We start from the raw sequence: 18,919 nt of genomic DNA on the forward strand, positions 1-18,919 counted from the left end.
TCTAAGACTAACATTTCCAGAGAAGCCACCTCCCTAGAAAAGTTCATACATACTACTTCAAACTACTTCCTCCAGAAACCAACAGATCAAAAAAGGTTTTTAAATAAATAGCCTGGTTTTAGACTGGCTCATGGCCTTCTTCCTGATCCAGCAAATGGACAGGGCCCTTGGTTTACAGAAAGCCCCAATCCTTAAGATAGGTTTGGAAAGAGTTGGCCTACTGAGGTCATATAAGACTGGCTGCTTGTTCTGAGAAGCTATAATAAATTGAAAACCACAAGAAATCTCCTTAGGTGAGGAGATTAAAGAACAGCTCCTGTCAGAATCCATGTTAGGGCTGTGGTTAATTCTGGCAAGCTTATTAGCACCCATTTGGGTTCTTTTACTGTTTTAAACCTTTTCTCTGTAATGCTTTCTACCTTACAAATAAAGTAGGCTTGCACAGAAAGTGCTGTGTGGCACCTTACAATTGCAGCAATTAAATGTGTTAACCATCTCAAAAGAAAAGCAAACAGGTGTTCTCAAGCAACCTATCTGTGCTGGGACCTGCAGAGTGAACACAGGCATCTGTGCAGCCTAAAAATACTCTGGTCAGAAGGGAGAGAGACATGTGTCTCCATCCAGGAGAAACAACTGGGTAACTGAAGGCCTGAGAGTGGGTGGCCTTGCTGGACCACTGCAGGAAATACAGGTGCAGTTGCCCTCAACTGTAAGTATGTGCACGGTTAGCTATGCTGTGGAAAATAGTGTGACTGTTCAGTGAAGGAGACAAGGATCATCAACAGCCCAAGACTCATTCTCTGGATTGCTCTAAATGGACAGATGTGTTTACAGTGTATGTTTTCCCACATTTACTGTAAGGAGCCTGACACTGATAAAAACTGTAAGCAAAAGGAACATGCAGTTTTCACACATGCTTCCATGCATACCATAATGTACACATACGGAGACAAGGGCTCCACTGGACACAGCTACATCTTAATGTTGACCTCTTGCGCATACACATGCAACCTTAAGCAATCAAAGTACAAGAAGTGACAGTTAACTGTGAAACCTTAATGTGGAGTTCCCCAAACTTTTAAATACAATAATCTAAATATTTCATAGCACAAATAAATGCATTCAAGAGTAAATAACTAGCTATCAAATAAAGAGAAGATTACAAGTCATTACCAGCCTATTGAGGGTGTGGTAAATCTTGTGAATATTTGCCAGTGTTGATAGATGAGAGTTCAGCTGAAAATCTAAAGAAAAAATAAAATTTAGTTGTGTTTCTTATGCTAGTTTAAATTACACTATGGAATATAGTTTTTATGGCTAGAAACAAGATTTTATGTATTCTCTTCTTTTTTAAAAAAACCCACTACCAGGCTCTGATGAAAAAAGTATTCACTCAGGCTTCATAACATCAATAAAAATCCCTCCCATCTCTTTGAGGAAAGGGACTGTACAATTTTTGCCACAGCATGGGAATTAGTAAGTGCAACTCATTAAAAGAAATTCTATGTATTTTTATCATACACACAGATCTCCTCCAGCATAGGCAAAATTAAATTCACAAAAAATCAGAATACACTTAAGTTCATAAAGCCAAATTTAACCCCCGCTCCACAAAAAACAGGATCCATGAAACAGAGTTGCCCTCCACTCTACATATCCTATCCCCTTCCCATCCATCCCTATGGTAAGTTAATATCCAAAGCACATTCCTTCTAGGAGAATTTGATTAACTATCATAAACATTACATTTTTAAGTTAGTCTGATTACTATAAATGCAAGTACATATTGTCCAAAGAAAGCGATGGGAAACATTTATACAAGACCTATGCCGACTTTTGCCTACAGATACAAGAGGCAAAAAGCAGCAATACCTAGCTAAGGAACGAAAAAAATAATTTTGTATTTCCTTACTTTTGATGTCTCATGCAAGATTTTTAACCTGAGTTTACATTTAGGTTTTTAAAACTCCTCCCTCATGCCTAAGGCTCCTTCATGTCCAAAACTAAGTCAATGGAATTCTTCCATGTATGCAAAGTGTAATATTCTTGCTAAAAATAAAAGTATGCCAAGATCCAAAGCTAGCAAAAGTTAACCCTTGTCAGTAGTGAAGCACAGTCCAGCACCAAAGTTCATAACCTGAGAAGCATCGAATTTGGGACTAATCATGCAAACATTACCAAATGTAGTGATATGTAGCTCTATGAACTTAAATGCGACCAAAAATGGTAGTGAACATTTGTGTAACACTATCTGAACAGCCCTCTCAGAATAGCCAAAGAGATATGGACCACATAACCAGCATAACCCTCTCGTATAAAATAATTTTACTTGGAGGATCCACTAATACCTAGGGTGACCAGATATCAAGTGTGAAAAACTGGGACTTTCTGGGGAGAGGAGAGAGCACAGCTGCCTGTATAAGCCAAAGCTCCTAATGTCAGGACATATGGTTGCCCTACTAATACCAGTCATTATAGTAAAGCATTTCTGCACAGAAACATTTCATTTGTCTCTCTCCAGCCTCTACACAAATACAACAGTCACAGAAAAAAGCAAAAAAATACAATTTCCACACCTCCATCTTTAATATTCCAAAACAGTCCTCAAAACACACACTCTATGGAAACCAGAGTACAGAGGTAAGGTATGTGAGACATTAAAAACTAAGTCTATGTAAAAGTACAGTACAATTCCGATTATTCTCATAGGAGGAACACTGCTGTAAGAGAAAAGGTATAGTTGAGGGAAGTCCCAACTTCTTAAGAATCTACATTATGCATGGATTTGGAATTCTCTCATAATAGCATTTTTAACATTTCAGAGACAAAGTCATAGTTTTTAATTCAGTACCTTCGCTGGGGAATAATTTTGATCTGTAATTCTGTTCCTCACCACACCTGGTATAGCTTAATTCAAGGGCAGACCACATTTTATTACTATACCCTATTAACTATGCTGGCTAGATTCTCTCACGTTGTTTGATTTACCCTGATTTTTTCCAGCCAAATAAGACTGATAAAAAAAATTGCACCGTGAAAGCCAAAAACTGAGTTACTCTATATAAATAATCTATTCAATATAGTAAGTAATTCCAAAAACAAAGGGACAGAACAGAAAAATCAGAAGAAATTCCTTTAAAAGAGACTAGCTGAAATATCAACAGCCAAACTCAGTAAAAATAAACATTTATGAACCTTTTTGAGACATGATGGTAAGTACACATACTGCTACACAGCAGACTTGGCCGTGACTTCTTGTTTAAAAAGAAGTCTCAATCTAAAATCCTTTGGGGACTGAAACCATACACCTGAAGCACACTCCTACCATGAGAGTGAAATCAATACTGCTGATGGTCTCAGAAGAATCTCTTCGTTTATCATTTGCTGAAATGACAACTGCTGCAACTGTGGGTACGTCTATACTACCCACTGGATCGGGATCACCTACATACCTTCCTTCCAAAGATGCGAAAAAGAAGTAATGCAAGTCAATTCAAAAAGGATCTGGACACTTCAATCAAAATGAGTAAAAAATAGTTTCAGGTACTAAATTTTTTCTTGAGCCGCCCCTTACAATTTGTACTTTTATAATCCGTTTTCCTACTAAAAAAATCTGAACATTTGTATTATAGCAGCACCCATAATGTACAAAGCACTGTCCAAATATAGTGAGACACAATCCCTACCCTAAGGATTTCACAATCTAAATATTTTTCTTTTCTCTGTTGCTAGGTGAAAGTTCCACACAGAGTGAAATTGAGTATCCAGAGTAACAGAGTGTAGAGAGTAAATGAGCTGAAAAAGTTGAACAATTATTCTATTCTAAACTAAGAGTTACAGTAATTGTGGTGGTACTTGTAACAATACTAGGCAAAATATTTTCAAATCTAAAATAAGATTTAAATTGGTGCCCATTAAAAGAAAGAATGTGTTACATTAGGAGTTTCAAATACACTTAATTTATCCTAATATCTAATATACTTTCTCATAGTTATAGTCTGATGGAAATGTCTTCAAATTTTAAATTAATGTTTTTAAAAAAATCAAGAATTCAAGCTATCACATTTGATGGGACCCACACAAAAATGTTTCTAGGTTGTTTTTGTTTTTTACAGCAGCAGTTAAACTCTAGTCCATCCCAAGTTTTCTGTATTCATGTGAACATTATTGATGATAATGTGAAAACAGATGACATCTTAATTCTAACTCCAACCAAAAGGGAAAAGATAAAAAAAAAATCATATTGGTAAAGTGGTGTTACACATTCAAAATCAAAATAATAGAAAGTTTGGAGGGATTTAATTATGAAAAGTAAAGGCTAGCAGTAGGCTAGGGAACCACGTTAAGGCTCTCAAAGCTCCTTCTGAACTAGCAGCACAGCATTTAGGAACCCCAAGCTTACAGGGCAGGCAGTGACAGAACCCCTTACTGGTCTGGGTGATCCCTAAACCTTACACCTACATCTGCCAGGAAGCCATCAGGCTTTGGACATCGTGTTAACAACATGTATTAACCAACTACAAGTGATCACTGCAGAAGTCCATCACAGAGCCGATATTCCATCAGTGGGCGACTCACACCATAGATTTATTTATCATGGACAATAATACCAAATGCCCGCACTTCTGCTCCAGAAGAGACTTAAGCCTGGGATCACAATCAGATGCTTCTCTCCTTTGGTGGTCTCAAGTTCTCCTATATGACATTTTCCCAGTTTGCCATAAGTCGGTGTCTTTGAAACTAGTGATAAGAGTAGAGTTGGGGATCTAAAAGCATTTGAAAACATCTTAAGAAAAGAAATTAAGTCAACATTGACTAGTTTTCCAAACCTGGAAAAAAAGTAGGTCTTGAAAGACTAAGGTCCTGCCCATACAACAACTTTAACTGAGTTTTACAATGAATAGTACTGTTGGCTTTATACATGGTCCCTGTAGTAAGAGGAGGCCCCAAGATGTAAACCTTGGTATCAGAGGCCTGGTATGAGGCCTAAGGCCTGAACTAAAGTAATGGTCAAGACTTTGCTAACATAAAGCAAAGTTAAGCTGTGAGCCAGAGGCAGGTCCTGCTCACAGAAACTGGCAAGGAAAGGGCTGATGCTGCAAGGAGATACGTACCTAAAAGGTACTGAACACTAGAGATCAGAACATTCACACTTGCACATTCCACACAGATAACAAGGAACAGACTGACCCATCCCAATGACAGGGGCAAAAGGGTAATATGATGGATAGAGTTGTTTTGATCGAACCAATCTGTACAAGGTGAGAGGTGGCACCTTACTGCGTAGAGGGGTTGTACCTTACTACGTAAAGGGGTTGCACCTCAATACGTCAGGAGTGATGTGTAACTTGTTTGTACCTGTGTATAAGAATGCATCCCTGGGGTGATATCTTTGTCCGGCCGACGGGACAGTGGAAAGTCCCGCCACTAACTGAGCCAAGTCCATTGACCATGGACACATATTAGTAGTATGCCTTTTACTAGAGTAACAATCTAGGGGAACTATCGTTGTGTCCAATACGGCAATAAACCTGGCCAATGTGCCTTCGTACCTTACTAGACTCTGTGGTCACTGGGGGTTCTCTTGGGTCTGCTGTGTCAGCTATCTGCACAGAGGTGGGGCAGCACACAGAGGGAACACACGCACGCAGCTGAGTGATACCACCAAGGAGACAGCAGAGCACCATACCGGTAGCATCTGACAACACACACCCTTTGACTTAAACTTTGTTAGTAATAATCATGGCAGATCATGTTTTGCTAGCCTAGGAGTGTTAACAGGATACCCTAAGCATGACTGTGTCACCAAGTTAGCCAATCTTCCTCTTTCCTAGCTACGTAGGGAGGGACATCCCTAAAGTGCATTACCATACATGATAAATGGTTCTATTTTGTGACAACGAACTCTGGGTACTTCATTTATTGCAGAGGCATTTAGGGATAGCTGCCCAGATTTTCTCAGACTGTAACGTACAAAAAGGTAAAAAGTTGTGTGTGGATATGGAACTCTGACTATGATGGCAGAAGATTTGCTGTATCCACACTTTGAATCATGTGACCTGTTAAGATGACCATGCCTCTAACCAGTCACAAAACCAGTGCTGTAGTTTTAGGATGGGACGTGGTTTTATCAATACTTATTGATTTTATACACCACTTTTCAAACTGATCTCACATCTCAGAGAAGTGAAAGCAAGACAAGATCTAGAATGATTTTATTACTCACTACAGCTCTACATGAACAGAGATGGAAACATTTTCACAACTATTATCGCCTTCCCCTTCTCAAGACCAATTATCTTGGAGTCAAAATTGGAGGGAAGGATAGAGAGAACAAGCTAAAATGCAGTCAGACCTCATCCCATTCTGCCCAGAAAAAGGAAGGGGAGGATGGATGGAGCTGCAACAAAACTTAAACCTTAACTGAAAGTAGACTAATTTCCAGCAGTTGGAAATACTCCTTCAAGAAAGGAAATTTATAGTGAAAGGGTTTTTATACATTCAGAAGAAGTCTGCTAACACAATAGCCCACTACTTAAGCTTATGTGGGACAGCTAATACACAGGATATTCTTCACTAGAATGATTGATGGGTCTCAGAACACACCAATTTGTCAGACACTACTCAGTTTTTTTCCAGCAGGAAAATGAGGTAGTCTATGGCAGCTGAATTCCATGCAATTTATTGTGTTGGTGTCAAATGCATGAGACCTAAATGCAAGTAGCCGACCGGAGAGTCTGCTTGCTCTGTGGCCACTAAAAAGACTAGTTTATGGCACTTTCAATAAGATATGGGGCTTGCCTTAGTGTCCTTTGCCAAAACTGATGTACTGTGTATATCTGTCCACTGGTTTCCACCCTAGGGCTAATTGTGTTTCACTGGTGAGTTAAGCAATTGCTAACTTCAGATTTCCTAAAATACTTTGTGATGCTTCAGAATGAACTATGTAATACAGATGAAGAGGGAAATTTGTGATGCTTCAGAATGAATTATGTAATACAGATGAAGAGGGAAATACTGCTAACATTTTCCAATCCCAAAACTGTAACAAGGAGAAAAGAGTTGAGAAAAAGAAGTGTTCCAAGCCTAGGTGTTTCAAGCCTTTTTGGTATGAAGTTCTGTAGAAAATGCTGCCTGAATTAAGAACAAGTGTTGACATTGTTGGCTTGGGCAGGTCAATTATTCATGATGTGACCAAAACCAAAAATCCACAAAACAAAGATAGAAAAGAAACTACATAGCATTTGCAAAATGCCCTTCATCAACTATCTAACAATCATGGCCAAAGCAAAAGAACCTGCAATATATTTGGCGTGTTTCTCGAGAAAACAGATTACAGTCAAGGTGAGAGTTAGTTTAAGATTAAAGATCCCCCAGGAAAATCTGCCTGAGCAACTCAATGCGTAAAAACCAACCCAAAAGGCTGAATGGATTTTAAAACAGAGAAAAATTCTACTGTGCATTTGTGAAATTTCCAACTTTAAGTGTTCAAGTTTAAAACTGAACCAATTTTCTTCAAACTTGGCTTGTGTTTCAGTTCTCATTAGAAATCTAACCTACCTTTAGTTGTTGTTAAGCTACCCGAGTGCAAACTGGATTAGAACATACAGCCAAGAGTATTACCCACATGCACTTGCATGAACTACAAACGGATTTATTTTGCTTGGGCTTTCCAAAAAAAAAAAAAAGAAGTCACCTCAGGGTTTGAACAGAGTAGAAAATTTAAGGCTAAACTAATTAGTTTGCAAAACTGAGTAATTAAAATCTCATAACTGAAACTAAAATAGAACCGTAACTATTGCACACAGTATTGATTCACTATCAATTAACACTGGTATTTAAAGAGATTAGTAACTGAAAAAACAAGTAAGACCTCCCTTAAAACTTTGGAATGCTTATCTGGGTGTGAGGAAGAATCTACATGAACTCTCTCTTTCTTTCATTCATGCCCACTGAGTCTAAAGTATTTCATTAAACTGATATGCAGATTAACTGCTATATCTACAGTTTATATTGAAAAGTTAAGTATCCAACTAATATCCTCATATGTGGTTGTTTTGTTTATTTTCCCCTCCATGTGTACCCTTATTTAAAATCTAGATCAGAGACACCTCTAATTGTTTTCTATTACTGAGGGCAAGTCTACTTTACAAAATTAAATCAACCTAAGTTAAGTCGACGTACAGTTGCCATGGTAATTAAATGGCTTTTGCACATCCACACTATGCTTCTTGTGTTGGTGCTGCACATCCTCACTACTAGCATTTGCATCTATGCAGAGAACAGTGCACCGTGGGTATCTATTCCGCTGTGCAACTTGACACCATCTAATGCTGGGTGTCTGGGAAATGGTTTGCAATGCTTCATGGAGTAAACAAGCAGCAAAGGCATGACTGAAAACATGATTTTAATGTGCCATGGTTCAGTTTTTCACCATCCCATAATTTTATCTGCACCCCATGAAGTGTTGCATCTCTTTTCAAAAGCCCCACAACCCCACACATCCACCATCTCTGTGTGAAGCGTGGATCCTGCACAGCTCTGCACTACTGTGATGAGCATTGTGAGCACAATGCACCTGATCCTGCAGTATTTGCAGAGCCACCAGAGGAGCAGTGGGGAACATGACAATTCCTTGGTGGCTAGCCTGCTGTGGGACATAGAAAGAAACAATTCAAGGTTGTTGTTGGCATTCATGGAGCAGCTGCAGATGGTGGAGAGCCGGTTCTGGGCCTAAGAAACAAGCACTGATTGGTAGGATTGCATCATTATGTGGGTATGGGATGATGAGCAGTAGCTGCAGAACATTTGGATGGGCAAGGCCACAGTCCTGGAAGTGCAGCAAAGAGTCCTGTGGCACCTTATAGACTAACAGATGTATTGGAGCATGAGCTTTCGTGGGTGGATACCCACTTCATTGGATGCATGTCATTCCCAGAAGTGTGTGCAGAGCTTGCCTAAGTCCTCTGGAGCAGTGACACCAAAATGAGATCTGCACTGACAGTGCAAAAGTGAGTGGAAATCAGCGTAGGGAAGACTTGCAACACCAGATTGTTACCAGTCAGGAATCAATCTGGAGTTGGGAAATCCATGGTGGGAGTTGCTATGATGTAAGTGTGCAGGGCTATTAATCACATCCTACTATGAAGGACTGTGTCTCCGGGCAATGTGCTAATATAGTGGATGGCTTTGCAGCAATGAGGTTCGCCAACTTCAGTGAGGTGATAGATGGCACGCATATCCATATTTTGGCACCAGACCACCTTACCACAGAGTACATAAATAGAAAGGGCTATTTCTCTGTGGTACTGCAAACACAGATGGATCAACATGGGATAGTCAGGGACGGTGCATGACGCACGCATCTTTAAGAACACAGGCCTGTTCAGAAAGCTGCAAGCAGGGACTTTCTTTCCAGACTCGAGGATTACATTAGGAATGCTGAAATACCAATAGTAATCTTAGGAGACTCAGCCTACCCCTTACTCTTACAGCTCATGAAGCTGTAAACTGGCCACCTCAATAGCAGCAAGGAGCACTTCAACTACAAGCTCAGCAGGTGCAGAATGACAGTTGAATGTGCCTTTGGCTGCTTGAAAGGACACTGACGTCTACTCCCGAGATTAGACCTTAGTGAAAAAAATATCCCAGTGGTTATAGCTGCCTGTTGTGTGCTTCACAATATCTACAGAGCAAAGGGGGAAAAGTTTCTGTTGATTTTGAGCAACCATATACCAGGGCTATAAGAAGAACTCAACAGGGAGCTATGTGGCTCAGGGAGGCTTTGAAAGACCTTTTTAACTGTGAGCCACAGTAATGTGTGTTGCTGTAGTGTGCTCTACCTGGCTTTTTTTTTTTTTTTTGCACGTTGGTATGAACCTTGTAAGAAGTATTGCGTGTGTAGTCCTATAACACAGCAAATGCACCTACTGCTATGATCTGTGAATGATGTCAGCTCCAAACAGCATATGTTGTGAACTAATACAGACGAATTACATTTCCATAAACAGACTTATTTCAAACTCATGTAAACAGACATATTTATAACTGAATGAAACTTTATAAATATAGGGAAAGAATAGTCAATTCACAACACATACATCGACAGTCTCTCTCACAGGTCAGTGTACGGGCGGCTGTGATTGCCTGTACTCTCCCCCAGAGTGGAGCGGTAAGGATAGCCGAAGCAGCCCCAGACACAATGTGGGGGTGCATAGGTAGGTCCCAGAATGCAGTTCTTTATGGGTTGCAGAGGGAGGAGAGCACGGGTCTGTTGAACCTGAAGGTCAACAAGAGCCTCCAGCATGTTTGTCTGCTACTTGAAAAGTGCTAGCATCTCCTGCTGGATGTGTCTCTCCTTTTCCTGTTCTTTTCTATTCTTCATACTATCCCTGTCCATTCATTCTGCTAGGGGATTCTCCAAGCCTTGTGCTCGGTATCCGAAGCACCACAGGCTTGCAGGATCTTTTGGAACGTGTCATCCTTCTTCCTCTTCCTTCTCCATCTCATCTGGCTGAGCCACTCCACTAGTGTGGATGGAAAGATCTCGAGGCCACATTTCCAGCTGCAAAAGATACAATGCACAGAGGTACTACCATGAGTGTATTCACAAGATAAATGCAAAGTTGGTATACTGAAGTCACTCCCCTTGATCCACACAAGTTACAAACACTACATTCTCACTTCTCTTTGAGATTCACAGAGCACGGTGGCAGTCCCAGCCATATTGAGTACAGCCCAGAGGGAAGGGAGCAAATTGGGACAATACAGGATGGAGGGCAGGGGGGAAAGAAACAAACAGGCATCAGTATATGCAGATAGGGAAAATGAACTGAATACTGACACCATTTTCCACAAGCAGTAGTGATTTTAGCTGATATCTCACTCCTGAGGGTAACTGAGGGTGAAAGGGAATAGGTCCTGCATGTCCCCGGCTGCAGACTGGGCCCATATGCTGCGAGCCCTGTGTGCTACAATGGTGCCTGCTGAAGTAATTGCAAAGTGCCGTGGAAAAGTGTCCTACGGCTGCGGAAGAAAAAAGGCAGCCCTCCCTAGAGGATTGCAGACTACCTTCAGGAAAGTTTCCTCAAGATTTCTTTGGAGGATTCATGGGACATCCCAGTGCACAGAAACAAACTGTTCTACAGGGCCCCCTCTGCCTAACTGTACATGGAAATGAGAAGCAGATAGTGACTGTGTCTCTATGGGTTATTTCACTACCTCTTCTAACATGATTAAAAAAGAGTAAATGAACAGATGTGTCCCTGCAATACAAAAGCAAACTGCATACTTACCAGAGGTTCCTTCCTCTGGATCAAGCTCACTCAGGCTGGACTGTAGGGACTGCTCTGGAGTCAAAAAAAAGGCCTGACTCGCTGCATCACTGGATCCCCTTGTTGCCTGTCCCCCCATAATCCCCCCTCTTTTCATCCAACACTTCCTCCTTGCTGTTCACTCCAAGGGCTGTGATTCCATCTCTCCTGAAGTATCCATAAAGCTCTTGGGGATCGTAATGGAGTCTCTGCCAAGGATGGCATGCAGCTCTTTGTAAAAAGTGGCATGTCTGTGGCTCACACCAAAGCAACTATTAGCCTTGCTTGCATTCTGGAACTCCTGCCACAGCTCCTTGGCTTTCACACAGCATTGTTGCAGGTAAGGCAGGTCCCTCTTGTAGCCCCTTTCCCCCATACCTCGAGCAATCTGCTCATAGATAGCCATGTTTCTCTGGCTGGAGCAGAGCTGTGCCTGCACAGCCTCTTATCTCAACAGACTCAAGAGAGCCACCATTTCCTGAGTACACCAGGCAGTAGTGAGTTTGCAGCATGGAGCCAGCATGGTCAGCTAGGCAGTTGTTAGGTGAGCTCTCTACACCAAGCAAACAGGAAATAGAATTTCAAAAATTTGAGAGGCTTTAGAAGGAGAGGGGCATGTATCTGTGCACCTGGCAGCCAGCCAGTGGAGTTCAAAATGGTGACCGGAGCGGTAATGGTGGAGTGTTAAGGGACACCTCCTGAAGGCTACTAACGTCAACGTATATAATGCAGTGCCTACTGCATTGTCCTAAGCACTGTTAAGCCAGCATAGTGACCAAGTTAGATCGGCAGGAGCGACATTTTAGTGTAGATACTTACAGAGTTAGGTTGACATAAGCTGCCTTGCATCGACCTAGCTCTGCAGCGTAGATCAGACCAAAACACAGATGTAATGATAACAGTGTACTATGAAACACTGGGACACAGTAAAATAATCCAATTGCTGGATGTACCCAGTACATTGTTCAGCAGTCAGATTATAATAATTTGACTTTGAACCTAACATCCCCTGAGGAAAAGAAAAAAAGAAGGTAGGGAAGAGGGAGTATGCTCTAAATTTTACTCCCTGAACCTAGTTTAAAAAGAATATGACTGCACAGTGGAGAAACAGAATTATTTACAAAAAATTCCAAACTACAAAATTTCATACCAGCCTATCTAACAAAGCCACTTAAAAAAAAAAAATTACCTCTCTTCACTCAGGCAAACCACATTAACTGGAATCAGTTTTAAAAATAGTTAAGTTTCAGCACTGAGAAAGACCTAGGTCTGCCTACAGACTCATAACAGTGTCTTAGTTTACCTTGTGAAGACACTTTAAAATGAGAACCCAGATCTGAAATGCACCAAGATTTTCAACGAGGCTAAAACCCACAATTTCCAGAATGCACAGCTTTGAAACCCTATATTCATAACCAAAGGCAGAAAACAAAAAGATGAAGATTAGGGTTTATTTTTTCTAAAGAATCTTACTATATTTTGTTCTGGTATGTTTTAAAGATACAGTCATACATTTTAACATTAAAAAGCAGAGAAAAGAACCAAAATTTGATTCAGTGAGGCGAGTCATTTGATGCACTAATTTACACCAGACTAAAAGCATAATATGTTATTTTTAAACTAAGCTATAGTGTGAAGTGTTGCTAATCAGTTTCACAGGTCACCTACAACTCAGGATTCCAAGATTACTTATTTCAATCTGCATGTTGCATACAAACAACAACTTTTTTCTATGGAGAAAGTCCTATTTCACTAGATAGCTGATAAATGTTAACAGTAACAGCTGGCCTACCTACAGCATTGCACTACTTTAAACATAAAATTAAATTTTGACATCACACCTTAATTAAACCAATACAAAAGGCTATGTGGACAGTTTAGTTTAAACCAAACTTTTCAGTTTATCTTAAATTAATTAAGAACAGGTTTGAGCTGATGCAAAATAATTCACTCTTCAATCAAAATAAAGAGGGTCACCACAGGGGTTCACTGGTTTAATTAAAATAGATTACGTGTAGGCAAGGCCTAATACTGGATGAATTTTTGCAATATGCCATGCCTTGCACACATATAAAATATGAAAATGGCTGTATACATTCCTAACTGAAATAATCTTAACAAAATGTAAAGAGGAGTAAAAATATTGGCCATGGTTTAGTAAAAATCAGTGCCAACAATGAGCACCTGGGGGGGGCGGGGGAAAAAGTCTATTTCCACCATCCAATTTGGCTCAAACAATGTTCCAGTTGGATGTGTGAGACATGTTACTTAGCTGAATATCCAGAGACTCCTTCCTAGACTGAAGTAGTATTAGCAGTTGTAACTCATTAATGATAAAGCAATATAGAACTCAAGTGGCAATTACCATCTCCACTGGAAAACTGGTCACAAACAAGAGTGCATAATTTGCAAATGATCTTCTGATCTTATTATGATGCAGAATTCCCTTTATTTAGCATTTTTAAGGCATAATTTCAGGTTCAAATTATAAAAGATGATATAGGAATGTAAATAGAAGGGTAAAAAACTGTAGAAGTTGTTTGAATACATAAGCCTCCATAACTACAAAAAAAGATTTTTCACCCTATCAGATGCATTTTGTTTACAGTTTGTTAGTTTTAGTTACCACTATATAGGTAGACTGAACCAGTGGTAGTGGTGAGTGCTCAAGTATTTACAATGGATATAGGAATTGCATATTGTCGTGGGTCCTCCAGTTTGTCTTTTTTTCCCGCCTCCAGCACAAAGCTCTTGCAAAATCACCAGACTTATAGCTAGCTGTAACCCAGTGCCTTTAGAAAAGCATAGAAGACATAGTACCTAAGGGAGTCTTCCCCTAAGACGGAGAAATAAGAATTCAAACAGGACCAAAGAGGAAGAACAAGAAAAATCTTTTTCTTTCAATGTCCCCAAAGCCAGAGAGGGACAAAAAAGGGAGGGAAATAGAGAATTAGTACCTCTAGATGAAAATGTCAGAGAAGATCACAAACAGGAACACACCACACTAAAGTGTTAGAATCACATACATCTAACACTACTCAGTTTGAAAGAATGGAGAGAGGTGATGAGGAGAAAAAGCCACTCCACTTACCATTAATAAACTCATTATGTGGCCTTACAATACAGAAGGCAGAAGTGATTTCCAGTTATACTCACTGAACTAGTAAGAAATCTTGAGATGACATGTTTGTTCTGGGGATGAGGTGGGCAAGCATACCTCACATCTTTTATAGTGAATGTTTCATCCTCAAAGAAGGATTGAAAAAAAATGGAGACAAGTTAGAAACTGGATTGACAGAGTTCATATCACCTGAGAGCAACAATGGAGTTTAGCAAAATCAAAGCTCTGAGGAAAGAATGCAAGAATGAGGATTGTTAATGTCTCATCTTAGTCTTGTTCTAGACTCATATCAATATATGTACAGGTATGCTATTAAGAGAACAGTTAATTCTCATCTCAATCATCCTCTTTAATCAACGAGAACAGAAGTAAAACTAGAGACAACAAAGTGTGTTAATTTAGGAAAATATTTATATGTAAGTAGACATGCAAGGTTATAAATTGTCAAGGAGTTAAAGAATGGCCATCACTAAAGATGTTAATATCTTCTGTAGTCTTGAAAATATCAGAGATGCTTGAGAAATAATTAAGTCCTTCCTGATTAGGTGGAAGAGGGAAGAAAAGTCAAAGGAATAAGTCTTGCAAAATTACCATAAAAGCTTACCAGCCCAGGACATCTACTTACTCAAACCATAATACTAATGATAAAAAACAGTTATTTTTTAAATCTATACTGAAAATGCATTACTCACACTTGAGAAGAAAAGTTTTGCAAGGCTTGATTAGTTGGCATAGAGATTTCTTATACCCAAATGATTTTATGGAAGTGAGTTAAAAAAAAAAAAAAAAAAAAAAAAAAAAAAAAAGAGAGAGGAGAGGAGAGAAGAGAATCCACAGAACTGTCAGGGACAGTTGCATTTCAGGGCACACTATGGAAGAGAAAGACGGGGAGAACCCGAGGCCAGTGACAGCTGGAAAACCTGAAACAGTACTCTCAAACTTCCCTACTGAGAAATAAAAAAAAAGACCTAAGTGGGCACTGATAACTTATAACATCCCAAATGAGGGAGCACAGGGAAGTGTCTATCAGATGCAGCTAACACATCTTCAGAGTCAGGGTTTGCACTTTTATTTTTTCTTAGTAATAACTTCTGAAAAGATTGAACAGAACATGATACACATGTTTATGTGTCCATATCTGTATTGCAGAGAATGTGTTTGGGGGGAAATTATCCCACTATTTGTCTATGTTATTATGATAAATATATGGCATTATATATATTAAAACAGGGTGAGTGTAACCTCAAGCTTCAAGGTATAAACTGTGCACTGTAGGGCTCAAGATAATTTTATTTACCAATGTACATTTTACTATGCTATTAGCTATGTAAATTTTGGGATGGTATATTTTTACATTCCTCTGAAGTAACAAGTGCTGATTACCAGCTCCCAGAAGCTATGACAATACAAATTAATAATAATCAGACTTGCTGGAGCAGTGACCCAACCCTATATGGTTAAATATACACTATGTGCCTATGCCAGGCCCTTTTTCTCCAACCTCTAATTTTTGAAAGGTAGAAGATGGGATCAAAAAATTCAAGACGTACTTGCATCTGACAAAGTGGGTATTCACCCACGAAAGCTTATGCTCCAATACATCTGTTAGTCTACAAGGTGCCACAGGACACTCTGTCGCTTTTTACAGATCCAGACTAACATGGCTACCCCTCTGATACTTGACAAGATGTACAGTTTCTCCTCTAATAAGCTATTTTCAGACTTGTAGAGATCACCCAAAATAAGAAACAACATATGAAGAAATAGTGATGATCAGCCTTTGCCATGAGATAAATGTTTGTTCTCAGTGCTGTGTCTCTTTACCCATCAGAGACAGGCAGCAACCTCATGTTACTGAGACAGTCTTGTGCTTGAGACTGTAGCCTCCTTCCTACCCTTTAGAGGTGGAACAGGTTCCTGAAGCACATTCTTATCTGTGCTCAGCATCCCTGCCTCCCCGCACCTCAGCAGGCAACCTGTTCCTAAAATAAAGCCTTGCCTGTGCTCAGGCCCCCTGCACCCTACCCTGGAGGGCATCGTACCCCAGAGACAAAGCCCAATCAGTGGGGGTGCTCCCCCTTCCTGCAGTGGGCAGCACGCTGCCCAGCCTCCCCTCCCGCTACCTACCCCAAAAGAGCTATTTCTGGGACAGCTCTAGCCTCGTCTCCCAGACTCCCACGCCGATGTGAAGAGCACGTCCCCGCCTGCGCTCCCCCCCTCGCAAGGTACCTAGGCCGAGCCCCACGGCGGGGCCCCAGAGCACGGGGCAGCAACTTGCAGTTACCCAAACAGAGGAGTTGGGGCGCGGTGCACGCTGGGAGTTGTAGTCCCCCTGGGCGCCGAGCCCAACCGCGCTCTGCAGCAGGATAGACTCCCGCCCCCACAATGCACCGGGCTCGTTCCCCTTCACAGCCCGTTTCTCTCACACCGGGCTGACACTGAACCTGTTAAATTACCGCCGGTGGAACGCGCCGCAAGGCAGCGCCCGGACGGGACCCTCCCCTCCCAGCACGCCCGGTCCCAGAGTGGGATCCTGCGGGGCCCGGGCCGGACGCGGGGCTCCTGGGCAAGGTTGAAGAAACTGCGTCACAGCCTCGGTCAGCGCCCGGGGTAATGGCACAAACTGCTCCGCAGCAGAATTTCCGATGCCGCAGAGCCGGCACCGGCCTGCCCGCCACCCCCGGCACTTGCGGGGTCCCCCCGACCTTCCCCAGCCAGCCCCGCCGCGGCTCTCAGGTGCGGGGAGCACTTACCGGGCTCCTGTCAGATGCCCCCGCAAATGCCCCCAAAGACCCCCCCTCGGGCCCCAGGCAGCGCCCCCAGAACAGGCTGCGCGACCCACCCCCCGAACCCCGCAGGCAGAGACCCCCGGAGCCTGCCCCGCCGCCTGGCCGGTCGCTACTCACTGACAGCGGCAGCATCCGAGTGCATTTTCGTGCAGCGCACACACTGCCCGACCTGGCTCTTTCTGTCTCTATCTCCCAATCACAGAGCCCGGGCTCGGGGCCTCCTGCCCCGCCCACACACGCACGCCATTGGCCCGGGCTGGGTTGCGCTAACGCCTGCCTCACTGCGCCATTAGGCCACGAGCCTGTCATTCTCCCTCTACCTGGCCCACACCACCTGATACGGCTACCTCCACCGTCCTATTGGTTATAGTTCTCAAGGAGTACCGCCTCCCCGCCATAGTGATTGGGCTTTGCCTAAGTCAATTATTTTTGGCTCTGAAAGCGCGTGCAAAGAACACTACTTTGTGTCTCCCGTGAATCTGATTGGTCATAGAGGCTATGGACCACGCCCACAGTCTGTTGTCATTGGTTAAGGAGAGCCGAGTCCGGACCAGTGGCTTGCAGTGAATGGGGTTGGGTCAAGGAGGCTGCGTGAGGTGGCGCAGCGCAGGAGATGTGTAGCTGGCCGTGGTTCACACCTAGGCTGATCCAGCAGGGAGCTGCGCAGAGTTGGCCTGCGAGAGCTGTTGAGAGCCGACCTCTCTGCGGCAGCTCAGGGAAAGGCTGCAAGGGGAAGAACAGGCTTCCACCCTAGAAGCAGAGAATGGGCTGGGGAAGCAGAACTAGCCAGGGTGATGACCATATGTTCCATTTTGGCCGGGAGCCGAGACAGCCCCTTTTTAGGTCCTGTTCCGGCCATCCCGACTTTTTTTTTCAAAAGGAGGCATTTGTCACGTTTTTTCTTGCTGACTGGATCAGTTGGCAGGAGCAAACAGACGTGCCCCCTTTTGTCAAAAAAGGGGGGTGCAGAGGAACATGTGCAGGAGTGAAGATGCCAGCCCCCCTGCAGGGGGAGGTGAGCGGGGAGGCAGCATTCCAGTGCGGGGGGGGGGCATGGCAGAGTTATAGCAAAGGGCAGCAGCCTCCTGAGGGGGCCCCTGTAGGGTTCCAGCAAAGGGCGACAGCCTTGCGGGGGTGGAGGGCTTCGGGAGAACGGCTGGGGGTGTCCCATTTTCTCTTTCAGAAACATGATCATCCTAGAACTATCTTATGTCTCAAAAGGTCAGTTACCTCTTGAGAAATATGATTTATCATAGAAAAAACACCACAACTTGATGTTTAGCAAATGGACAAAAAGTACTGGAGAACTATGGACAACAGAAGCTATAATTGAAAATAGAATGAAGGCTCTAACACTCAATGAAAGTATGAAGGTTTTATGTCTGATACTTCGAAGAAAGATCAGCAAGGAACAACTGTGCATCACCTGACAAAAAAGCGGGGGGGAGCACTACTTCTGTTCATTTGTTATTCTTGACTATCTATAGGTACAGCAGGCATGCTCAAGAATGGCATATGAGGAGGCAAAACCTAGTCTGCCTTGGGTTAGACTAGGTGAGTTATCGTACATACCTCTGACAGAAATCTGCCCTTTCCAGTCTGGCAATACTTATTGTCATACCAGTAAAGTATCTGGAAATAAGTGAACAGCCTGAGCATGACGGGGCCAGCACAAGAGTGGCTGGTTTTCAATAACT

General features: G+C 42.2%; 1 protein-coding gene and 1 long non-coding RNA gene across 10 annotated transcripts in view; both read right to left on the minus strand.

Annotated features, from left to right (window-relative positions):
- Positions 1-17,550, minus strand: part of DCUN1D4 (defective in cullin neddylation 1 domain containing 4) — a 73,486-nt gene extending 55,936 nt beyond the window's left edge. The window contains exons 1-2 of one of the 5 annotated variants that reach the window (XM_050947984.1): positions 17,340-17,550; positions 1,174-1,244 (exon numbers count right to left, since the gene is read on the minus strand). In XM_050947984.1, coding sequence (XP_050803941.1) covers positions 1,174-1,244; positions 17,340-17,364 — 96 coding nt within the window. In that variant the 5' untranslated portion in view covers positions 17,365-17,550. Of the gene's footprint in view, positions 1-1,173; positions 1,245-17,339 lie in introns of those variants that run through there. The other 4 variants (XM_050947991.1, XM_050947987.1, XM_050947989.1 and 1 more) reach the window with 4 other exon arrangements.
- On the minus strand, positions 10,024-17,156 carry LOC127048375 (uncharacterized). Of its 5 annotated transcripts, XR_007773603.1 has the most exons (5): positions 15,304-16,548; positions 14,404-15,126; positions 12,616-12,715; positions 11,295-11,348; positions 10,024-10,564 (listed from the first exon to the last, which is right to left on the minus strand). It is a non-coding gene; the product is annotated as an uncharacterized LOC127048375 (long non-coding RNA). The 5 variants fall into 5 exon arrangements; XR_007773601.1 differs by having other exon boundaries at positions 14,469-16,548; XR_007773600.1 differs by having other exon boundaries at positions 14,404-16,548.
- Positions 17,551-18,919: the final 1,369 nt, after the last annotated feature.

Source organism: Gopherus flavomarginatus, chromosome 3 (genome assembly GCF_025201925.1).
Source record: "Gopherus flavomarginatus isolate rGopFla2 chromosome 3, rGopFla2.mat.asm, whole genome shotgun sequence".
Taxonomy (NCBI): domain Eukaryota; kingdom Metazoa; phylum Chordata; order Testudines; family Testudinidae; genus Gopherus; species Gopherus flavomarginatus.